This window comes from Xiphophorus hellerii, chromosome 10 (genome assembly GCF_003331165.1).
Source record: "Xiphophorus hellerii strain 12219 chromosome 10, Xiphophorus_hellerii-4.1, whole genome shotgun sequence".
Taxonomy (NCBI): domain Eukaryota; kingdom Metazoa; phylum Chordata; class Actinopteri; order Cyprinodontiformes; family Poeciliidae; genus Xiphophorus; species Xiphophorus hellerii.
In genome coordinates, this window is record NC_045681.1 from 16486025 (window position 1) to 16512395 (window position 26371).

General features: G+C 37.2%; 1 protein-coding gene across 2 annotated transcripts in view; it reads left to right on the plus strand.

Moving 5' to 3' along the window:
• grid1b (glutamate receptor, ionotropic, delta 1b) overlaps positions 1-26371 on the plus strand; it is a 468957-nt gene that overhangs the window by 13911 nt on the left and 428675 nt on the right. For both annotated transcript variants that reach the window (XM_032574010.1, XM_032574011.1), the window contains exon 2: positions 9742-9897. In XM_032574010.1, coding sequence (XP_032429901.1) covers positions 9742-9897 — 156 coding nt within the window. The remainder of the gene's footprint in view (positions 1-9741; positions 9898-26371) is intronic.

The following is a 26371-nucleotide window of genomic DNA, read 5'->3' on the forward strand; positions in this document are numbered from 1 at the left end:
TTCTGTTTTGCTTGATTTCATGTTATTTGCACTATTCTGAATTCCTTAGCACTTTAAAAAAAATAGTTCAATAGAGATGCGGTTTTTCACTCATTTGCTTGGTTGTACAGATGCACTGATGCGCAAATTTAGACTGATATTGATATCGATACTGCTGCCATGAATAACAGATATTTACCGATATCATACGTGTGTAAACGGGAAGGCACTGCCTACGCTGCTTCTCTGCTTCAGCTTAACATCCCATAATCAGGTGCTGCATCATTATCACTGTCACATGACTGAACAAATACTCCCGAAATACAACGGCAACTCGATTGAAATTAACATCAGTTGTTAATGTTCGCCCAGTTTTACTTATCAAGTTAAAAAATGACTAATATCAGCCGATGCTGATGCTGATGCAGACACATTGTGCATCTTTACTTATTTTGAGTCCAACCTGACATTCCAGTTTTCAGACTGTTGGAGGAAAATGAAGAACCAACACATGCTCAGGGACAATAAGCAAACTTCGCAGACAGACCCCGGCTCTCATTAAAACCCGGGACTTCTAGCTACGATCCAACAGCGCCACCAGTTTCCCCACAATGCAGCCTATAGACCCAGTCGATTACTTGGAAATTCAGTCTCATCTCATTTTCAGTCCTACTTGGTTACACTCGTTCGCCTTCATCTCTACTTTTTTCTTTTCCTCTCCCATGTGGGAGGTCTGAAGTTTTCCTCTTCGTTTGTCTACCAAGGCTGGACCCCCGGTCTCCTCCTTCCTGGTCTCTAATCATTAGACCTCAGACGAAACTCAACCTTTTGATCCATTTCTACCGACATTCTGCCTATCTTAACTTTGATCCAACTAAACCCAGATTCTGTTGGTGTCGGTGGTTTAACATGTAACGCGTGAATATATTATGACTCAAAAAAACCGAACCTCGTCGCATCCCTACAAAACCGTGTGGAAATGAAGCAGGCGGGAATAATTAAGGGCAAAGGTTAAGAGACTTCTTTCAGACCCAATCACTGTTTTTTTTTCTTTCTCTGACAATAAATCTATAGTTATAATTGACATATTCAGTGTTTGTTTAAAAGAAAAAGAGAAAAAAGATTTTATATGAAAATTGCCACCAACAAAAAAAGAAGGTGGGGTTTAATTTATACACCACCGAGATACTCAGACCTCCAGACTTAATTACACTGATTTCAGACATTGTAATTCTTGTTTGGGGAGTAAAATATACAGTTCACTGAGTCTCTCCGGGAGAGGCTTAAGGAAATCTGCACAATGTAAAGAACAACCTCTGTTCCTCCATGTAATATTACTCGAGAGGTCTGCTACATGTGTTTTAATTCTCAGCGGGTTTTGCTCGCCACCAATTTGCCACATGGGCAGCTTTCGGAGATAAATTACACCTCTTGTATTAGCAATGATTAAGCACCTAATAGGAATGGATTTTCCTGCATGAGGGCGATGAAAAGACCAAGGCCAGTAAGCATAATTGCATTGACTGCGTGCGCAGAAATGGTCGGTTTTTGTCGATTAACGGGGCCCGGAGTAATCAGAGGAGTGATAAAAAAAAAAAAAGTGGAACAAAGCCGAGCTCGTCCTCCAAATTTCCTCTTCAATTGTTAAAGGTAAAGTCCCGCTGTGGCAACCTGCAGGATAACAAATGGCAATCTTAATTTTTCTTTAATGCATTTTGTGCTCCGAAGAGAAAGAGGTGGCGTCTTAATTTGAGTTAAATCAACACGGAGCCCAGTTTGATTCTGTCTCTTTTTAGAATAAATAGAATAAGTAAGAATGAAATTATGAGGAAGCAAGAAATTTCCCTTCTGCGGAGTCCAAACTGATTTCTGTCGCTGTTCCTTGGACTCAAAGTAAAGCAGCGACACGACAAAGAGATCCACAGCTTGTCTTTTTTAACTTGCAGCAAACCTCTTTACATCACAAGACCCGGTTTATGGTGAAACCACATATTTACGCGCGCTGCAGAAAAGACGCGTGGTTTTCTCCTCTCAGACTGACATTAAATTAGATTGAATTTTCCTGCATGTGGGCGATGAAACGTCCAATGTCAGTAAGCAGCAGTAGTGAGTGAGCACTTGATTTATTGTTTTCTACTAACTTCCCAATCATTTGCCGTTTTCATATTTTTTGTGGAAAATTACACACATTGTTTTAGTACCTAGAGAAGTTTTGAAAAGATGCTCAAAAATCTACTGCACCTGCACACAGAAGACAAACTGAGCCGAAAGCCCAATTAAACAATTTGAGCACATTTTAGCACCAGAACGCTGTTGCTCTTCCACTATAGGCAAACATACCAGACAAAGAAACAGAAAATAAAATTAGTTTTTTACTTATTACATAAAGAAGTAAAACAAATATATATTATGTGACTTATCAAGAAGAAATCACATTTGAGTGACTTTTTAAATCAGGAAGTGATACAGAAGTTGGCAAAAACACAGTGAAAATGGCAGTCTATTTCACTGATTCAGTGAGAGTAAAGGCATTGTTGTAAAAAAAACCCAACAACACCAAATTGTAACATTTTTGCAAGTACAGTATGTGTTAGATTAGACAAATTATTTGTTATCGCTTTGCAATCATTTCTCTGTTTTCTGTAAACCAATCATTCAGCCAATGACTTGAAGACAGGAAGTATTTTGTCTTTCAGCCTCTGATTCTATTTGCGCTTACCTACATTTTTTAAAAATACATATAAAATGGTCAGACTTTCTCATTATTCATAAAATCTCATCTTGTTGTTGGGAGACGGCCACTGTTTGCTCTGTGGAGCTGTTTCAGTTGCCCTGCATCTGGTTTCTGAATTACAATGAGGCTCAAATTTGCTGATTGTGTTTTTTAGTGCATTTTTAAAATTTATTTTAATATCAGTAAAAAAAACAAAAAACAAAACATACTTGATACTTTGTAGAAATGTGTAGAAATTTGTAGAAAAACTGTAACTATTAAAATCCAATCATACCGAGACAATGAAATGCCAAATTTAATAAGGTTTTCTATAGAAAACAATCAAAAGGTAGAGGTTTTTAAAAAAATTATTGTTATGATTATTTCCATTACTGTCAAGCAACAGACTTTCCATTCAGTGATCAAATAATATCAACCACCGATAATCATCAGGGTATTAAAAAAAAAAAAAATCAAATCTAGTTAAATAAATATCAAATTTTAAAAATAAAATAAGGCTTGTGTTGTTATGTACGACTGCCAGTAGGTACTTTTAACAAAATCTAAGAATATTGTCACCTTGTGTGAGTCTCAGCTGCCATAAAGCCACTCAGAGATGAATAGGCGCAGAGTTTATGGTCCCATGTCTCAGAAGCTGCTAAATCTCAGAGTAAACCTGCTTCTCTCCCCGGTTTTTGCAGCCAGCTGGAGCTCCGGGACACAAAGCCAGGTACTGCTGGTTGATTACCTGCCAGAGTGAGGAGGAGGCTTGATAAACACAACAGCTCCGATGCATTGTGCTTTCGCAACAGTGGCAAGTAAATTGCATTTGGCTGCCGGCTAGTGCGAAGTTCCCACCTTGGACGTAATGTAGGAACGTTTGCGGAAAAGGTCAGACTCACAAATCACACGTTGGCGTTTGGCAACTTTAAAGGGATTTCCACATTCCTTCGGTCTTGATTAACTATTCGGCTCGTTCAGAAACAAATAATCTGACCTTAGAGATTGGAGCATTTGTGTGCGGTAAATGCCAAGCAATATTTCTGGACACCGTTTGCTGCATGTTTATGCAAATCAATCATGTGCGCCACTGATGTAATTTTAAGGTTTTCAAAGAATGGAAAAAAGACCAAAAAAAATCTTTTTTTTTTTATTGCAGGGCTGACAAGCGCAAGTCCTTGAGGGTTAGGTTTCTGCAACTTTTAGATGTGTCACTTCTCCAACACACCTGACTCAAAAGTTAGCTTATTAACTAACTGGTAGCTTGGTAGAAATAGGCTGCTTGCTATGGAGGCATTAAGACATTTGGGTTTTATTGATAAATGTCAGGATAAACTAAAGCTGGTTAAAGCTTCACTCCATAACACTAAAGCAAGAAAGGCATATTTTTCAAAGTAAAGATGATTTACTGAAAGGGTACTAAAGGTAAAAAAAGAAAAAGAAATCAAGCTGGGAAGGGCTAAAAAATGATTTCTAAACCATCTGAAATCCTTTGTGTTAAAGACAAAAAAAATAATTCAAAAGTGAAAGATTTTTAATACAGCTGCAAATCTTCCCAAGACTGGACATCGCAGCGAATTTATCTCTAAGTCAGAGAGTTCGATTGCTCAAAGAAATTACAAAGAGCTCCATCTCCAACTCAAAACTGAAATGTTTTTTTTTTCTTTGCACCAACTTTTAAAAAAATGACTCTAACTTGTTACAGCTCATTTTATGAGCTTGAGCAATTAGAGCTTGAGCAATTAGAGCTTGAGCAAAACTCATAATTCTGATTAAATCAGAATTACAGCTTGAGCAAAACTCATAAAATGAGCTGTAACAAATTAGAGTCATTTTTTTTCAGTGCAGTATCAATGCCGTCGATGGCATTTGGTGTTGATTTAGCAGCAGACAGCTTGATAAGAAGCCAGACGCAAGCAGAACTGGATGATTCAAAACGACGCTGGAAGTTGTTGTGGAGTCAGAAAATGTGTTTTGGCACGAGAACGCTGGCTTTGCCAACATGATGCCACTTAGCTGGTTAGTGATTAAAGTGAAGTGGCGTTTCAGTTATCACACTTAAGAGTAATGTGCTGCTTCGTACGTCAGACTCTGCTGCGACAAATCACAACCCATGGGTAATAAAGTGGAACAGAATGATAACATCTCAAAATAGAAACAGACGTTGTTTTTCTGAGCTGGGAAACTGACTTAAAACATAAAGGTAAAAAAATAAATAAAAATCATCCCATTCTTTAAAAAAAATCAAATATTATTTTATACATTCAGCTTTTTAGTAGATAAAAAAATTCCTTATTTTGCCCTTTTATCCAACAGGACTTGTGTTCATGCATTTAGACTTATTACCACTAGAGGGCCACTTTATTATTTGCAACTTGAAATAAAAACTTCATTAATTTATTTTATAGATTTTTAATGAACTTTATAATTAATGTATGTATTTTAGTTCAACCTAACTCAAACTGCTTGCAGTAGGAAAAAAAGAAACCCTACCACTGTATATTGGGGCGTAATAAATGTTTAATTTAGCTATACTTTCTCAAAACAGACAGGAGAAATAGACTCCGAGGAGCTTAACATTCATGGAGGTTGGATCTTGAGCTGCCAAAGGGCTGCAAGGGGCCCCAGTTTACCTCCCGTTCCCCCCGAGCTGCACTCATTATTAATTAAACCTGTTGAAATTTAAGGCTCTCGCAGCTGCAGCCACGAGGAGAAATATAAACTTCACCTCAATTCCCTCAGTATGTCTCTGACAGCTGGAACCAGATTCCTCACTAATTGAAGGCGCCTGAATGACTGCAATTTCCAAACCCGGTGATTGATCGATCAAGCCCGGAAGCTGGACGGCGTTCTCTTGTTGCAGAGCCAGGAAGGCCCTAAAAATCCATTGCCAGTTTTTCTGCTGCGGAGATTAGTTTGTTTGGAAACTCCGTGGAAGGAATGAGCAAACGCAGGCTGAGGGGAATTCTGCCACAGAGGCGGGAATTTCTTAACTGCGCTTGACAAATTTTCAAAACGTCTCACTCGAGCTTAGGCGTTTAAGTAAGTGTCTTGTTTAAAAGTGACAGTGGGAAGGAACAGGAGATGGACGATCCGAACTGTTGCTGTTGTAATGACATCTTTGCTCTTGTCTTTTGGAGTATAGGGAAGGAGCAATGTTGAAACAGGAGACGCTTAATTCAGAGGGTCAGACTTTTACAATCCAGTCCTCACCTGTGGTCAGGTTAGCGTCACGATTAAATAAGAAGCTCCTGGACCCAGATGGCTGAAATGAGCTTGTTTTTGTCCACAAGGCAGACACTCGGCTAGGCACAAAGTTTGCTCTGTAATGCAGCGGCTACATTCTCCTACTGCTCTTCAATAATGCATTCTCTGTAGTTATTGCTGACATTAACTTTATGCCCTCTCTCTGGAGGGGGTCATTGACTGAGCTATTGCTGCCAATAACCTAATAGAGAAAACACTTGACTTCGCCTTTCTGTGTTTAACTTTGTCTCTATCGTAGGGAAAGCAACTGCAGGAGCAATTGTTGTTACCAACCACATGCACACTGTTCTGTTCTTCATTCCATAGACTGTGCTGGGGTCTCAGACTTTGTGTTTAGCTGTATTTCTGTCCTAGATGCATCCTTTAAAGGGACTACTGAGGCTTTTTCCTTATTCTTTTTTTTTGTTTTAAATAGAAAGTGCTCCTGCAACCAGGGCTTCACGGTTTTTCTGTGAGGGTAATTGCTCTCTCTTCTTAATCAGCCAATCGGCTGCAGCAAACTTCCTTTAGCATGCAGAACCATGCTAAAGGGGAGTTTTCTTTTCTGCTGTCGCTACGTTCATGCTCAGCATAAGGGATTGCTGCTAAGTTTACAACTTGAAGCAGTTTGCTCAGTTTTGTTAGGTAGGAAACTTTTTTTTAATGAGTTATCATGAAAACTATAACTAGGAATTAGTTAAAATGTATATTTGTCTGTATGATTGGACTGTACATATTATTGCATGTGAACTATAACCTGTCTGTCATGAAAAGAGGCTTGAGACGGCATTATGAACGAAGGGTTAAGAGAAACAAACTTAACTGAATTGGTTTCTCCATCAGCAGTCCAAACACAGTCACTATAGTTCCCAATAATCACAATAATCACATTCAGTATGCGGAGGGTCCCTGCATGCTTCAGTCTCTCTCATGACTTTGATACTGCAGTGGTTCACTTTGATATGATTCTTAAAAGCATGCTCAGCTATTTTACACCAGAAATACTGGAGAATATAAACATTTCTCTTTCCTCGGATCATTTTCCAGAGGATCTCAAAACAGTGATAAAACCTCATAAAGAAACTTAATGTTGATGCCAAAAAAAAAAAGAAGATAAACCCCATTTCAAACTTATCAACTATATGAACCCTTCTGGTTAGATGATGAAATATTTCAACATCTCCCACAATATCTGTACTGGTGGCCTACAACTTGTAGATTTTATCTCTTTATTTACATTTCACTGCTTGACCATAGTTCAGGGCAGTCAATGAGTCAGTGTGTCCCAAATATCCATCAGTGGAAAGGCCATATTTTTGTAAATTAAATATAGAAAAGACATAAATTTGTGTTTTTTTTTTCTAATATATGATCGTCTATAATTTACTCTTGGCCCCCCAAATAAATGCCAGAGTTGGTTTATATATCTTGTTTGTGTTCCTCGGACAAAATCTGAACAAAGTGAGACATTATTATACGTTTCAGGATAAGATAATAATTTTTTTTTTTATTTTACCCATGTTAGTATTTAATATCTCAACCTTTCCGTAAATAAGGTGTATAATTACCAAACCATGTCCTATGTGTGCATATTGTTTTTATAAATGTCTTTAAGATCTTACACGTCCTGTTTTATGATGGATAGCCACCAAAGTCGTGGCGCATTAAGGCCACGAATAATTATACAGTACAGACCAAAAGTTTGGACACACCTTTCTAATTCAATGGGTTTTCTTTATTTTCATGACTATTTATAAGGCAAGAAATCCCACTTATTAACCTGACAGGGCAGGTTGACCTATGAAGTGAAAACCATTTCAGGTGACTACCTCTTGAAGCTCATCAAGAAAATGCAGAGTGTGTGCAAAGCAGTAATCACAGCAAAAGGTTGCTACTTTGAAGAAACTAGAATATAAGGGGTATTTTCAGTTGTTTTACACTTTTTTGTTTAGTGCATATTTCCACATGTGTTATTCATAGTTTTGATGCCTTCAGTGTGAATCTACAATGTCAATAGTCATGAAAATAAAGGAAACTCGTTGAATTAGAAGGTGTGTCCAAACTTTTGGTCTGTGCTGTATAATACATCAACTTTCTACCTATGTAAATCTTGCAGAATACGGTGGGTCAAACCTCCTACGTGAAACGGAAACGGAACGTAGCAGCTGATTGGCTAAAGTTCGGCAGGTGAACGGCGACGTAATTTCAGCGTCTCAGCTTAGAAACAATAGTTTAGGACTCAAAGATGGACTGCGTTTGATTTCTGGACCGGTTTAAGGCAACATAAAGGTTCACAACCGCTCATGTGAATCAGAACCGGTGATGTAATTAAATTCTACGCTCCGGATGAACGGGAGGCGTCAAGTCGGGTGTTTCCGGGTTATTGAGATCAATCAAAGATGTTGGTTGAAGGTAACGGAACCGAACAGAACCAAAAGGTTTGTCTCAAACAAGAAAGTGTTGGATTCTCAAGGCTCTGTTTGCGTAAACAGGCAAAACAGTTTAATTTAACTTCATGTAAAAGAAAACGGCCTTTCGACGCTGTTGGCGCACCTGTTGCTAATTGATTTCTGATGAACGCGAATGTTTACTGCAGTCACTCAGAAAATTACAGGCTGTACAATGTTCAGATGTAATGAGCCTTTCAGAACATGAGCTGTACGAACAATTGTATCATATTTTAATCTTGTGAAGACTATCAGGCAAACATGTGTAGGAATTAATTAAATGCATTTGCTACATTAATTAAATGTAGCCAAATGTAACGTTTTGCTGCATTTGTGTACCTGTGCTATTATTTATATCAATTTTTAAGCCAAATCGTAAAGAAAAAAAAGTGGTTTTACACTCCATATTTTAATTGCATTAACTACATATTAATGGTCATGTTTCCTTGTATTTCCCCCACCATTTACATATAAAATTACTTCCATAAAATTTGGAAGTGCAAAAGCTGATTGCGACCTTTGATTATTATGAAAACTATGAAGTTCATCCTTAAGGATTTAATGAAGAGTAATATTAAAAATGTATCTTTGTACTCCGTTCAAATTAAGCACTCTACAAATACTCCTGAGATCAATGAATTATTATTAAAAAATATTATTAAAAACTATGTTTTGCTGTGTCAAAACAAAGTAAGAAGATATTTATATAGGAAAAAGTGGAGTTTAGTATCAAGCATGGAAGCTTGAGTGGTCTAAAAGGAAGACAGTAAAAGTAATAATTCATTTTTTTATTATTATTGTTTTAAGGTAAGGGGAGAAGAACATTAGATGCTCCTGCTGTGAATGTTTACAATACAAAATTATTGAAATGGCTTTTGTAAAAGCAGCTTCTCTTATGTTATTCTGAATTACTGTTTTCTGATTTTGAGTTATTTGTTTTTATATTAAAGTGGACTAATACTCTCAGCAGATAAAGAGCAACAGCGTCTTGATGTTGTCTGTTATAAATACTGATGCCAGGATTAAAGAGCTCACGTCATTCAAGTTGTTTCCTTCAAATAAGGATCATTTGTTCGATATACTTAGTGTGTTTTTTTTCCATCATTCACAGGAGGATTGCTCATGTCCCTGTAGTCATATTTTTTAACAGAACAAAAAGACTTTAGCCTTCATATGACGTATTCATTTGCAATCAAAGTGTGACAGTCTGTGATTTATGATATGTTTAGTTTTCCTTATTTGTGCTTGTATCTGTCCGTGTTCCTGCTTCGCTCAGGAAAAAATAAATAAAATGAAACCTCGATGGTTTTTTTTTTTCCTGACCCCTGAAGGATTATTTTTTCTTTACTTGTCCAGGTGCAATATTTGAGGAGAATGCAGTGCGGGACGATGAGGTGTTCCAGCTCGCCGTGTCCGACCTCAGTCTGAGCGATGACATCCTGCACAGCGAAAAGATCACGCATTCCATAAAGCTCATTGAGCCCAACAACCCTTTCCAGGCGGTGCAGGAAGGTAAGGACGCGACGACGACGTGTTGAAACATGGCGATTCTGGACGCTTTTGTTTTAGGTGTGGTTTATTCTTGCGGTTTGGATGCGTTTACCTCTAGTTTGGTCATCTGTTGATTTCTTTTTTTTTTTTTTTTCCTGAAGCATTCTCATGATGAAAGACCCTCATCTGAACCTCCTAAATGCTGTTTAAACTGGGTCAGCAGTCTGCTCTCAGAGTGTGCTTGTGGCTATTTGTTTCTTCTACACTTTCTCTTTACAAACGCTTCCTCTTTTGAGCGTTTGGGAACTCAAAAAACTTCACAAACTCAAATTAGATCTCTAATCTGAGTTTGTGAAGTTTCAGGGAAACCTTGAGCCTTCACCCGCTTGTAGGCCTTTCCACTTTAAACAGATTTATGATCACATAAGGCGAGAGATGTTGGGGATAAACAGATACTTGTGCTGTTCTGCATGCTGATGCTGTGGAATGCGCTGATTACAGTGTGAATGTTGAAGTGATTACAACTGTTGAAGAAAACTGAAGTGTTTTCATGCGTGCTCAGAGGAAGGTGATGCTGTTATCACAATTTAGCTCCACTAACTGCGTTTGCCACTATTATTGTGTATTTTTAGAAATGTTTCTTTGAGATTAAAAAAGCGCATGTCGTCAAAACCCATGGCCTGTTGGAGGAAAAAAATGTTTTTTGGAATAATTCGCACATAAACACAGTCTTGCATTTAGTACCCGGATATATAAACCTAAGAATCCCCCCCTCCAGCTGAAAACCTAAGTGGCAAACATGAATTTTTCAGAAAGAAGACTTAGAGCTGTTCATCTTAAGCATTACTGACTTGGCACACTACAGCTAAGTTCTCTAAAGGTTTACTTTAAAGCATAAAGGTTGGTGCCTTAGGCGCTGCCACAGTTTTACATCCTACCTTTCAAAAAAATAAAACGGGAAACGTGTCTGTGTTCCCACATGATGTTGCACCTAAAGAAGCTGAAACCTTAAACTCAAAGACATGAAGGGATTAGTTACAAACTGTGGACAGGAGCTGAAAGAGATATAATTGGTTTGTCTCGTGTTGTTCCGTAAAGATTAGGTTTTTCTTTAGTCACTTGGGAGACAGCAACATGATTCATTGATTTGATATGAATGTATACTCACCAATTTTTACATTTAGCCACATTTTACAATAAGGATAAGAAAAATACTTGGTAAAAATTGTTGTGAGGTCCTGTTAGTCAAAATGTCTCATGACACATATCTTAGTTAGAAATTAATTTACCTCATATAACCTGTCCACATTATTTATATTTACAAATTTTAAAATATGAACTTTTTGGATTTGCTGAAATCCAAACCAGGGATGTTAAAATCTATATTTCACTATGATGGCTACTAAAAATAAACTAATTTCACAAAAAGACAATCGATACAAACTGACACATTCATTTTTGTCAAAATAGTTGAATTTTTTCAGGAGCAGCGGCAAATAACAGAAACTCAGACCCTCCTTGCAGCAACTCATCTGACTAAAGTCGGGAGTAGGCCTGTCACAATAACAAATTTTGCTGGACGATAAATTGCTCCAGACGTTATCACAATAATCAATAATCAATGATCAATAATATTGTTGTTTTGAGACCATTTTTAAGTAATATAACTGTAATAATGCAAGAACACATTCTCAAAGATCAATAAACTTTCAATTATAATGAACAATTAAAACTGGAACTGGAAGACATTTTAAATATCCAAGATAAAAGAAATCAAAAGGCATGAATAAAATGAATTATGAAGTCTTTGTAAAGCAGCTTATAGCCCAAGTATCAAACTGAAGACTTTTATCATTCAGTTTTTAAAGAGAGGGAAAAAAGCGATAAACAATAAATTATGCCAATGAAAATTACCGAGTTTGTTATTTATCATGCAATTAATTGATTTCTTGATTATTGGGACAGTTAATTTTTATTCTGTGGATTAGCGAAAATCCACAATACATTTAAACCTGAGCGTATTCATGAGGAGCCAGATCTGGTTTTTGTTTTGCGTCTTGGTTTTGGGTGCATTTTCCACCTAACAGAGCGTCGTTCATACAATCTTAAAGGATGAAAATGAACATCATGATGAAAGGACTTAACTTTTCAGTTGCAATTTTCATACCTGTTGACAACTTTTGTAATTACAGTCAGAATTTAACAATTACTGGAGGTGAGAACACACTGAACTCTGAAACCTTAGCATGCTTGAGAAGTCTTTAAAACCCCTTTTTAAAGTCTCCCATGGAAACAGTGCACTTGCAATATGAATATTTCACTCAGGTTGATTTGTGATGTTTGGGAGACAGTCTAAAATATTTATACCTGTAAGCTGAAGTTTACTTGGGGGGAAGTTAAATTGTTTCTATGCTGAATACTCATTCTTTTTGGCTTAAATACATTTTTCTGCTAATTGAAGGAGAAAATGCTGCTTTCATTCATATGAAAATTTGATTTGCGGGACATAAACCGAACACCAACGTTTTTACCACTCATCGACATAATTGCAAACTTATTAACATGCACTGAATTAAAGTGCATAAACATTAATAGAGATGCTTTTCTTCCTCTGCGTTGTGGTAGCCGTGACGTGTCTGAATGTGTGGATGTGACCTGCTGTTTAAAAATAAACAGCAAAGTAATCACTTACCTGCTGTAGTCATTAGCCATTTAAATTCTGCTCTTTTTTTTTGCTTTGTTTGAGGGCATTTGATTAGCATCATGATGATGGGCTGTTAATGCCAGGGGATATTAGTAAGAATTTGTGGCAAATCCTGGTGCTTTTCTATGTAAATTTTAACAAATTATTAAAGGATTTATTTGGAAAAAAGTATTTTGCTATTAAAGAAGTTCAAATTGACTTAATCAGCATTACATTTTTTTCCATTACAAGAAGATTTTATATTGTTAAGCAAAAATATGTCAATAAATGCTGTGGTATATTAAAATTATATATATTTTTTAAGCATTTATGCACTAAAATTACGTAACTCCTGGTGCACCGCCACCTAATCCACTTTCTTCCTGTTTAGCAGTTAAATTTGACGGCTGAACAGCCACCGCCATTAAACAGAGTAATGAACTTGATGTGCTACTTCATGCAGGTTAAATACCTGAACAGAGGGAGCATGAAAGATGAAACGGAGAGCGGCGGGAGTTAGTCCAGCAGTAAATGTCAGAGGGATGGGAAGCAGATGAAGCGACTGAAGAAAAAACAGGAGGGAGGAATACATGAAGAGATGAAAAAAAACAAAACAAAGACGCAGACAAGGATGGAGGAAACGAATGGAAAATGAGACATCTCAGTGATTGTTTTATCAAATCATGGAGCTATGGGACGATGGGGAGATGGGTTTTTTTCTGTGTGCTGATGATTATGACCCGGCTGCTTTCTTGGTTGGTTTGACCTTTCTCAAAGCTCCAGTGATCCGTGGTCCTGGGAGACTCCCACAGCCCGGGCTGTAGTGGATTATGGGTAATAAGAGAGGGATTCACATTCTGCTGTGTGTGTTTTTGGGCTGTTTATGTGTTCATGTGCAACTCGACTGAACTTTGTTGGCTTTCTTGATGTTGCAACAGTTTATGTTGCTTTCTGAATGTCTGTTTACTCTCATAAAACTTTGCTTGATATTTTGACAATTTTCTCGAGGAGATTTACGTTGGTCTCTCCAATTCTAATGGCAAGGTTATTTAAGATTCATACTGTTCAATATATATATATATATTATTTCAGAGTAAGCTGAACATCTGGTTTTGATCTTTTGATTTCAGTCAAGGCAAGTTTATTCATAAAAACAAGGATAAGAATTCACATCAAAAACAAGACAATAGTAAAAATTAAAGCATCACATAAAAAGGTTAAAAAGCCAACTAAAAATCCACAACATGATGGAAAAGATAAAAGTAATTTTTGACCTTTATGCAAAAGCTGCAGTAAACAGTTTAAAGTACCTAACAGCTAAACAGAGCTGAGGGTCCTTCTGGTCCTGATCATATTAAATGAACTAGTCTAGGAGTGCATTCACACCAGTCTTTCTTAGTCTGCTCTAATCAAACTCTAGTTTGTTTACCTACAAAGTCTGGTTTGTTTGGGGAGGTGCGAATGTGCAATTTAACTCTAATGCTGACCAAAAAAGTGAGCCACTTAAAAACCTAGTTCTCAGTTTAATTAAAGTGAACTGTGGCACGGGTTGAATGTATAAGTAAATGCCAAGCGGACCAGAGATGGCACCAAAAGCAGGAAGTGGACAATAGTGCCGGGCATTTTGCATCAGCACAACCAAAACAAACGTGTGTGTGTCTAGTGCTAGCAGGAGAAATGGCTCACAGTCTTTTGCCAATGAACAAAGACAAATCCTCCAACCGCAAAAATCTGTCACTTCATTTTTGTTTACATTTTGTGAAGATGGAAGTTGTGCTCAGTGTTGTCTTCGAAGGTTTTTGTGTCATTTCCTTCTGTGGTTCTTGCTGCAGCGCCACCACAGGCGACGTGGGTAAGCGAGTTGGTCAAAGGTTTTGGTTTGTTTGGCACAGTGAGGTGTGAAAGGGAACCGCATGAACTTTCCAAATGTTGCTCTGTAGCTCCCCAATCAAGCAGTCTACCAGATTATCAGGAGTGAAAACACCCTTAGACAACGAGAGAGGTTTACATGGTTCATACCTGAGCACCAAATCTTTAATATCTTTATTTAATTTGATTTATTTGCTGAAGAGGGACTCTGCATTAATAAACATTTTGAACAACAGAAATATAAACGCACCCAACTATAGCAAAGGCTGATTTTCATTGTGTGTGTCCTTGCCAGATGGTACAGGCTTAATTACCTAAAATTATGGTTTTAGATTTTATTGTCGAAAACTAGAAGCTTTAACAGCGATTTAAGGACTAGTGTGATGTGATGCATTTTCCTGGTGTTGGCTAAAACTCTGGCAGCAACATCCTGGATGAGCTGCAGCTGCCTTAATTTTCCAAGAATCATGTATAGACACCATCACAACAAAATAACCTGAAAATAAAAACTGATTTGTTTGAACAAGTTCTATTTTGATAACAAACTACTTTGATGTTTCCAGAAGACAAATTTTGTTTTACTTCTTCTCTAAGATAATTGATTTCTCTTTCAAAATACGGAAATAAAATAAAATTTTTCTGTAACCAAATTGAACCTGAAAACTAAGAAACATACCAAATCGGGACTTATCTGCCCTTAATTAGATTATGGGGAAAAGAAAATAGGGTCCAGAAATTATTTTTTTTAACTTTAAAAATTTTTTTCCTTTTTTTTTGTATTGTGTCTGAAATAGAATTCTCACAAATTATTTCGACTAGTCTTTTGATGTGAAAAAGGGCCCAGAATCAACTGGTACATTATATCTTATTGAGGAAAAGTACTAAATTATTTGTATGGGAAATGTGCCAAATACGCTTGTATGGTGCTTCCATGGCTGAGTGAAATAACCTGACTCTGTGACGGCCCCTCAGAAAAGGGACAAACTACCCGTCTTCCATTTCGCAGTTTGTCACATCAGCTAAAACATTTTGCTTATGAGATCTGAGACACAGCCATTCATTTCCTGCTTAAATAGCCCATCTCATTAACGCTGCCAGTATAACCGATGACTGCACAGTGTTTCTTCCTTTCACAATCCCGATTCTTTGTCATAATAGTGGCTGTTTGTTCGGATAGGAATAGCTCTTCATCCACACACTAACACATGGAATAGTTGAATGCAGTAAACAAACCTTCTGTTGAAAATCTCAGTGAAACCATCTGGCGGAGAAATCCGCCTGGATTACATGCCTGGAGTTCCCAACAAAGAGCCTGGGACTGCACATCTCTAATCCCTTTAACACGTATCAGCTGAATATTCTATAAAGACGCCCAGCTATACACTGTTTGTTGTTTTTTGGGGTTTTTTTCTTTTCACAGACGGTTTGGTTTTTTTTAGTCGAGCAGTCTTGGCTTCCTGACCTGCCGTTTTGTAATTCGGATAATGTGATGAACTTTTTAACACTGCTCACTAATTCTTTAATTGGCTTTTCAATTCAAACAAATTAGCCTAATTGTCTTATTATGATCCTGTCCAGCTTAGCTCAATAATTGTATAATTAGAAGAGAAATTACTTGACCTGAGAACTGTGTTGCTTAATTTGTTCCCCTTTTTTTCAATTTTTTGATTTCTTATTTCTATATATGCTTTTGATTCTTATTACTCAGGTTTTTATAGTAATCCAAGATGCTTTATTTCTTATTTGTACTCAAAATTTGTGTTTTGTTTGAAAGAATTTATAGCCATGATCTCTCCTATCTGATATTTATTTTAAACTTCAACAGCGTATGCTCATACTTTTTGTGTGCTACAGCGTTTGCCATTATTTTGAAATTCTCGATCCGACCTAAAGTCTGGAGTTACAAACCAATTCCTTTCTCAATTTTGATTGTGAAACAAAACCTAAAGTATTTCTGAAAATCTGCAATAGATTAAAATCTTTGGAGTATGGTTTCAAGTTTTGTAACGTTTTTTCAGTCAGGGTTAAACGCACAGTGCGATGTGAGGTGCGATCTCGTCTTGTTTTCAGAGGAAAAAAACGCATAATAAAGTAAAATGAAGAAGAAAACCTGAATTATCATGAGTGCTAAATGCTAAACAAGCAGTTTTTTTTCAGTGTATGTGCATGGAGACCTGCATTCTGTGTTTGAGCGACAGCTCCTGCTGTTGGATCTTTGCAGACAAATTGGCCTCATCTGTCTCCCAGCAGCAGGTTTTTCCTCAGCCAGGACTGATCAGAATCAGATGTGAGGGGCAGGTGTGAGCCTGAATAAAATATTACCAAAGGTGGATTAAAAAAAAAAAATCACTCTTAGTCTCGTTCTCAGGATTGATGCTTGGACCAATTGGAAAGTTTTGATTCTTTTATTTGATGCCCATGATGGTATCTTTCTCTGTAGTCACAAATACCTTACTAATGAAAATATTTAGAAGAACTGCTTTGAAACAATATACTTATTATAAAGTTGTTTTCCACATGCGGGCAGCGAAAGAATGAACCTTCAGGCTGAGAAATCCATTTTATATTTTTTTTGGTAAAGCTATTTCATGAGCAGCTCAGGGGTTTTTCTTTTGTTTATGCGAAAACGTAACACTTTTGAAGGATGCCAATTATGTGGCACTTGTTTTCATGACAAACCTCAAAACAATAGGAACAAACGTAGCTTCCCAATAATCAATAATACATGCAGAGTTAAAAACATCAATAACATTGATGTGACTCTTTGTGAATGTGGATTTACTTTTTATTTTGACCATAGTCTTCCTCACTAGTTTACAGACCAGATGTGGCTTAAATTGGGAAAGAATGTGTTGAAATAATTAAATTTTATTAGAATTTTGGACTGAGTGATCCTTGAGGGAGTCTCTGCTACACTGTTTTGTTTATTCGACTAATGCTCTTGTATAATTGTTGTCTGGTTGGCTACTTTTAAGACATTCATATTACCTCTAGTTAGAAGAAAAATGATGGCTAAAACTAAAAGATTACTTTTAACCCAAATCTGGTTATTTTGGGCTTAAATGTACCTACATGCTGTGCACCTGTCATGTGCTTTAAAGGGAAGGTTTCTGCAGCTGTAAAACATCTTTCTTTTTAAATTAATTGGTATTGATAAAAACCTGGCATAAGTAGAAAAAAAACACGTGGGGTGACAAAAGTTTAGGATGCGATCAAAGAAAACGGAAGCAAACAGAATCTACTGGAAATAAAGTTAATCAATGGATACGTCTTTTATTTCAGGGAAGTCTTTCCCATCTTCAGCAAGAATCTCAGTAAAAACTGAAATTCAGACCTGGGCTGGAAAAATGTCAAATGTGGATTTATGGACCTCAGACATTTTCCTCACAGATTTTGAACAATTGACAAGTGGAGATGGTGTGCAGTTTTAACAATGCAGATGCAAACTTATACATTTACACTTTAGGATATCTTCAGATTGATTTAGTGTCAAATATTTCATGAAAAATATGGAAAAAAGTTTTGGATTACCAGAAGGGCATGCCTGTTGCAGGAAGGATAAACATACCTGCACAAGGATATTTAACACCCAGGTGGTTAGATACGTCCTCCATGTAAAAGTTCAGAATTGTTGTAGATTTTGGAATTGTTTTTTTTAATGTTCTCCTGTAGCACATGAACTGGATCAAAACTGAACCACTATCAGAACCGGTCTGTGTTTATGTTGGACCCTCTGAGCTGCCGTAACGTTCTGTTGGTTGCATCTTGTTCCTGATGAATCTGTAGCTACAGAGGAGAAGAGCGTCCAAACGTTGTTCTCGCTGTGATGCTGCTAATCTGAGCTGTCTGTTCTCTCTGTGATCTTTGTTAATCTACACTAACAGCTCTGATGTTGCCTGGTTTCTTCTCCATACTGTGATCACTGCTGCCTTGGCTGCTGAATGTCAGTGATTCAACTTTCTGAGAAACTATGATCCCGCGGTCAGTTTCAGATTAAAACCTTTCTCTAATTTGAAGCGAAAATTGTACTAATGCTTATTAATTAAACGTATTCAAGCAATTGAAATTAGCACAATTAGCACGTTCAACTCTAGAGCACGTTGATTAAATCTCATTTGTCATGTTCCACGAAAAATTGCAGTTGGAGGTTAATCTGCCATCTTTTGATGTCTGTGGCCTGCTGTGTATAAAATCATGGGTAGTCTATAATAAGTGCTCTGTAACAGCCTTATGCAACAAAAACTGAGATGACATGATCAGATCCAAAAAATTTTACATTTAGAAAAATTCTTCCTGATTATAAATGTGTTTAAAAATGGTCATAATTTCAAACCTGTAGAACATGGTCACCTATATGTAACTCCAAATAATGAAAAAAAAAATCCACTGGTCTTATTCATGCTCATCTAGAGATTGTTTCTGTGAAGTTAGAGAGTTAATTTACCTTTGCCGTCTGTATTTTTTCTCTTTTTTTGAGGATATAAATGTTTCTTTGTTTCTTTGATTAATTTTCTTGCACATTTTAAAAGAAACTTTTAAAACTGATCCTCACTGGATGCACTCATGCTGGGATTTGAGCGATGAATCTGGTCGTCTCGTATCGCATTAATGATGTGAAAATGTTTTTTCCCTTCACTGTGAGCAAATTAAGAAACAAATGTGTGTTGTGATGTCTGTATGTCAAACATATAGACATTTTAATCCCATTTATACTGATGATTTCATGGACAGTATGGGACATTGCTACCCTGTTGAACACTTTCCTCCATTATTGCCTAGACTCCTGAATCACATTTTATTTGCTAACATCAAGACTTTTATGGATAAAACCTCTACATGTACCAAATCGGTTTTTAGCGTTTCGTCTAGCCAAAGATTTTCTCTTGCTTTTATGACCTAAACTCTGTGTTTTGACTATTGTATTACGTTTGGATAACATTGTGAAATGAAGAGGCGAGAGGAATAAATATAGAAGACCGTGAAGACGAAGCCTCTGGCTGAGATGCAGCAGCTGTTTCATTACTTCCCAAGCCTAAAACAAACGCTTCTGTTTTGTGTTTTAGTTCAGACATTTTCATGCTGCTTTTGTATTTTTCATTTTAGACTTTAACCTGCAAAGCGTTTGAAACTGCCACTGTATTGGTTTGATTTGTTTTTTGTTCTCCAATTAAACTACAAGTAATCACGAAAACAATTTAATCAAACAGCTATTATTGTTAAACGATTAGCCACATTTCTCTTGAGTAAAATACTGTATTCATACTCTTTTGATCTTTAAGTGCAATAAATGCAAAGTGTTTTTAAACTTGGGGTAATCATGCTAAATGGTTGTGATTTTTCCATTGAAGATTAGAACTGTGGTGATTGCTTTCATACAACCATGCACTGCTCAAACTGCAATTACATGTCATTAGATTATACCTCCTGCTCCTCCCATGAATAATCAGAAAGACTGTTTTCTCTTTGCAAAAGCATCGAAACATTTAGTTATCTAATTGAAATTCACACAATCTTCAGTCCTTCTTTTCTTGCTTTATGTTCTTGTTTCTGCATTCAAGATGTTTTGCTTAATGAAAAGCAGTGAAAGTACTGCCCTAGAAAATCGTTCCTATTTTAAATGGTGCTTTAGATGTCATTGCTGACAATCTGTGTATATCTTTTCAGTTTGTGGTGTTATGGGTACGAGTTAATTAAGCATTTCTGTATCAGGATGAGCCATTTTTTAGTTTTATATTTAAGCATACGTTTGTTCAGACATCTGACATTTAAGTCATAGTCTTCTTATAGCAGAGCTTTTTCTTTCTGAAGCTTCGCTGAGGGGGACGCGTGAAGTTAGATGGCCATAACAAGTGAGTGTTTATTGATTTTATATGTCCAGATTGCTCCCTGCCGTCATCTTTTTCTTTAAAAGCATAAATCCTTCAAATCTGTTGTTAACGATCAGTGATGATCTGCAGTGCAGCACTGATTCGAACATGATCAGCTTATTCATCGGCACAAACTTTGGCTTCATTTCCAAAAGCTTTATGTTGCATTTTCTTGGTGGACGTCCACTTGTCAATATTTCATGAACGTAAAAATGCTGCTCAATCGAAGCGTAACGGGTTTGTAAGCCAAGGCTTTAAAATCGATCATAAATCCTCCTGTTGTGTGTAATGGGCTCCACTTTGATTCAGGCAATCTTTTTGTAAGAGAAAGCGACACGTTTACAACACCTAAACCTGCATTAATGTAATGAAAGTCTTCAAAGGAAACCTGGTCATTTCAGCAATATTTCTCCTGTCAATAAACCCTGAAAATTAGTGACACAGCAGTATGCTTGTTAGTATTTTGGTTTTGATGGATGTTGGAGCTATCCACTGATGCCTGTTTGTTTTTTTTTATTGCGCAATTTACCCAAAGTTTAAAGTGCTGTCTGTTGTGACCAAAGCTTTTATTTTTTCAGTTTGTTGGCCATCGTTGTGCTGCATCTGCAGACTGGTCCACTTCATCAATGCATACTTGAGTTATAGCTGAACATGTGGTTAAAACAAAAACGTTTACATAAATTGTATAAAAAAGGAAACCCAGATGATAAGTTAATAAGTTGATTTACAAGACTAGTTTTAAATCGAAGTATGTCTGTGGCTGTATTTTACCTCAAACAAAATTTCAAATTTATGTAAAAATCAAAAGAAACTGGCCAGGAAATCAGGGAGAGAATTGCAGACCTTCATAGGATTGGTTCAATTTCTATGTTCTTGATGGTAGGACGTCTATCTGTCAGGTGCAAATTTATATAGCATGACGACATCCAGCAATCACTCTTCAGGAAGGAGACGAGTTCTGTGTCTGAGACGAACAAGTTTACCATGAACTCAAAAACAAAATACACACACTGAAGCTGAAATGAGTCCTCTACCTACAGGAGCTGACATGCCACTCAGCAAGGAAGATTTAGTTAGACTAGAAGTAATACAAACAGCCCAATTACAGTTTGCACATGTTAGAGAGACCTTAATTTTTTTGAAGACCTTTGTTGCGTGATTATACTAAATTTAAAGCGTTTGTCCTTAATAGCTAGCCTTTTATTTAAAGGAAAATATGTTTTTTTTAGTAAATCTTAGAATGCAGTTGGACATGTAAGGAAGTGTATGCATATATCTAAGTTCATAAATATATTGGAATGATTTTGGTTATCCAAACTGATCTGAATCCAGTGACGGAAACTGAAGGGCAAGAGATGAAGGTGAGGAGGTTAGTTCTCTCCATCAGATGTTGACAGTCCTACCTGCTCTCTCCTCTACTTTAGTCTTTGACTACAGTTTCTGCCAATGCCAATTGCTCCATAAATCTAATCTTGTCAATACTAGTCACCATAAAGGCCTAAACTGCCTAAGTCCCTCATACATTGAGAATTTACATTCTGCTGCTCTAAGGCAACAAGATCATCGATGGGTCCATATTTCCTCTTCATCACAGTTAACTAGAGACGGGCTGACAGCAGTAAGGGCTTCAGTGGTACCATAGATCAGTACTGGTCCATCTGCTTGTCATGTCTGATTGGGGCATAAATGTAACTGGCTTTCTTTTAAAGTCACCAGTGAGAAAGAACATTTAGATAGCAACGAGGGGAGGGTTTTCTCCAGAGGGAAGTAAAGTTTGATGTTGCCAAGAGATAAACTCTGTGGATCACAGCTGATTGTTTCCACTCCACACAAACACAGACACAGAGCACTTGATGTAATTAAGAGGGTTTGATTTTTTGCACAATTTCCACAGCAGGGACAATTAGGACTATTGCTGTGATAGTCAGGGGCACTCCAAATGTTAACAACCAAGGATCACAATTACCTTATTTAAAACAGCAGCTGGCCAGCTGGTAAATGATATCTGTGGGCGGTGAAAGGCTCGGCAGACCCCAGCAGAGATGCCCTCTAGATTAAATGTGGCTGTTTTAACGATGCAGGTTGCTGCTGGTGCTGCCAGTGAGGGTGTGTGGGCTGTTCATGTATCTGTTACGGGAGGTACTAATGTTGTAGACCCTGGTTAAATAGGCTAATGACAGTATAGTTAGTGCTAAATTAATGTAATTCAGTTTATTTATAATGTGAAAGTCCATAACAAGCATCTTAAGTGCCTTGAGAGTCACCTCAAGGCATTTAAGCATCAAAAGATGACCATATCCAATCATATTGAATATAATTCAGCACAAATTGATTAAAAAAAATGATCCAATTGGAGTTGGATAGGAATAAAATGTTCTGTTACTCCACCTTTTAACCAACACAGTGATCCCTTCAATGCTTTAAATGCATCAGCACAGGGATTGTTATAGCCAAGACCCTGCTGCTGGATTTTATTGCTACATTGTTCAATTAAAAAATCAACGTAATTATTTAATAACTGTAGGATATTTGAAAATGTCGTCTTACTAATTGATGCTAGATTGACAAAATGGAATTTGCTCAGTTTTACAGATTATAATCTTCCCTTCAGTCATGGTGGTGTGAATTTCATGATTGAACTAAAATGCAATTGAGACAAGTTGAAATCAGACGGCTGTAATCTAAACAGCTGACAAACAAGTACATGACCTTAATTCCTATTTTTATGACACAGACGTCACACACATCCACTCAGAATCAATGCAGATCCTGTAAATATCCTCAGTTTCCATGTTTTCAGACTTCTTTTGTGTTGGGGAAAATGACAGCCTTGAGATTTTAGTGTTGCATCAAACCTCCATCCAACAGAATAACTGTAAATGTGATGCCGAGACCTTCTCGTCTCTTTTGTAGTGGGAGTTCATCATGTGGGTTCAGCTACACACTAGTTATAAATATTTGTTGACTTCATGTTCTTAAAAAATTTACATTTATATTGCTCCACTATGAACTCTCTACAAAAAAATACAATTTAAATGAGTAAATTATGTCCATCTTTCATTTGCTTTTTCAGGTTTTTCACATTTTTTCTTTGTTGTAAATTATTGAGCAATACAGTAGAAGGGCAGAAAGTCCCCTGAGCAGATTCATATACAACCAGTTCAGGGATTCTCGAACTGCAGCGAGCCTCATGATGAGACACAAAAGCCGGTTTTAAAGCCGCAATGAATGGAAACAGGCTGGCCTGATATTTCCCAGCCTGGTGTTTTGTTTCCTGCATCCCAACAGGATTACGCTTGATTCCAACAATAACACCTTATTATTAGGTTTGGAATAGTGCATTGCCTTTGTTTACTGTGTTGACCCGCTTCAATGCTTCCCAGAAGGGTGGGTGATTTTACAATAAAATGGAGATCTGGGACCCGTGATTCCTCTGACAGATCTTCTCCGGCACAAATATGACGGATGAGATTTACAGAGAGGTTTGCTGCAATTCTCAGAGCTCCAGGGTTTAAAACTGATGGCGAGAGAGGAGATGATGAAGACGAGAAGCTGGGGAAATCCTTCCAGCTTCAACTTTAACTGGAGACTCCTTTAATGGTTTATTTTTTCCTGAGAGGTTCTGGAACTCGAAATGTGAAAACTGGCTGACTGGATCCACAGCTGTTTCACTTTGAGATTTTTAAAGTTTACATACAATCCTGAAAAATCGACATTTATCACATTAAAGCCACAAACTTCAATGCATTTCATTTGGATTATATATGACATGCATTACTTTGAGATGCTCTCATTGGGAAGTGAAGGGAAAGTTGTTTTGAAATGTAAATAAAGGTTAGGTTGTAAAACTAAGCTTTGAGTATCTCCCAATTGTTTAATCAATCATGTGAAAATGGAAAGAGTAAGGCACAACTCCAAAGCATATTTGGCCACCTAAATGGACTGGCTAGCATAAATCAGAGCAGCAGCCAAGAGGTGACCAGCACTCACTGTAATTCTTGCCCACATTAGAATAAAGACAGCCAGACAGTGAGTGCTGGTTATCAATTTTTGGAAGCTTTGCACCCAACATTTGACTTAGCCTCTTAAATCAGAGATTGATTGCTTGGGTGGGAAAAAAAGGAGAACAGGATAACTATTTGTAGTTTACAAATGTTGCCTTCATGGTTAAGTGTTACGAAGAAAGCCATTGTTGACGTATGATTACATACGTCAACAATGCCATGTAGGCATGTAGGGGACATGCAAATCTATGTCACACACTTGTAGATTCCATCCATCCATCCATTTTCTAAAACCCTTGTCCCTAGTGGGGTCAGGAGGTGCTGGTGTCTATCTCCAGCTAACGTTCCGGGCGAGAGGCGGGGTTTACCCTGGACAGGTTGTCAGTCTGTCCACTTGTAGATTTTGTTTTTTATATAGTTTGAAAACATAAATCTTTCTTCTTCTTCACCAATATTTACTAATCGCATAACAGCAGACATTGCTGCAACAAAGCCTCATTCTTACAATTTCCCTGAGGGAAAATCCCAAAGGGTTAAATAACAGAATAACATATTCTGTGTATAATTACAAGAAACCGTCTGTAAAATGCAAATGTGTTGGTTCATTGAGCTCTGAGCAACACGAAACTAACACATACGTGTTAGATTTACTTAGTTGAAGCTTTTTGTCACGGCTCTATATAGTGAGATGTACACAAACTGGTTGTTTATAGTGAATAGAATTAAATAACTAGGTGTCAACTTTATTTATGCTTTCAACTCTGTTCTAAAAATATATGGGAGTGAGAGCAACAGAGACTTTCTGAGAATCCTAACATATTACCAACAGAACATCCAGAAAAGGGGGGCATGTTCAATAAATAATTTCACAATCCTAAAAAGATTCTACAAACATCTGATCGGAGAAACTGTCTGAGTGACTCATTGTCTCCTTCGACGATAGGGCTTTTCTGAAACTCTTCAGTCTGGTTGGCTTGCTGTATCCGTCTCTACCCACACAGTTAATGCAAGACATTAACATCCACTCCTGGGGATTCTCAGAAAGCTTGGGATGCATTTATAAAGGTGGGACCTGAGAGAAACGAGGTTTAACTGCCATCACAATTCCATCACAAAAGATTGTTGAACGTAGAAAATAGAAAGCTGGAATCATAAAATGCAGGAAAATTATTCTGTGCTGTAAAAATGTCAAATGTTTATTCACACTTAACATTTAGTAAGTTGTATTCACAAGTGGAAGAAGGATACCGAACAGCCCCGCCAGGTGACAGATCTGTACAGAAACGACTTTGTCATTCCCGTTTTTACCCAGAACGCATTAATTTATGTTTGCACAGTCTTTAGTGAGAACAGCAGGCCTGCAATGAGATGAAAGTGATTAAAAATACATTGTTGGAATTATCTCTCTCTCCAGTTTAGCGGGCCACCATTATCAATTATCCTGAACATGCCCCGCTGGTTAAACTTAGCAATTATCAGCCAGATGAAGTCGTCACTGCAGCTAGGATCCGAGGGTGCGGTCCAAGCCTTAATATGTCTCAGTTGATTTATTGCCAACTCTAATGAGGTTGGGGCAAACTGCAGAACTGAATGTTTATGAATCGTTTGTGTCTTAGAGATATGGAAGTGTTTCTGCCCTGCAGTTCAATACATTTTAAAGGTAATTTGTTCAAAAGAGCTTTAACGGTTGAGTGACGCAGCAGGAAGTCACATTGTTTTATGCATACAGACACTGAATGCAGGAAATGAGCCAAGAGATTAAAGTAACACCAATTATGTTGGAATTGCACACTCGCAACAGCATACAGAACAAAACAGAGAAACACCACTCTCCTACTCTAACGACTATTGCAGTAAAACACTCACCTTGCACCGTTTGTGCACCTCTGTACCTGTTAGAACTGCCATTTAAGATGCACAAATTAATGGTGTCATTTATTACTGTACTGAAGCTCCTAGAAACTCTTTGCAGTAACAAAGTCACAAAATGTGAGAACAGAACAATAGAACCAAGTTGTTAGAATCATGTTCTAGCAACTTGACTTAGCTTGTAATTCTGAAAGTAGACAAAT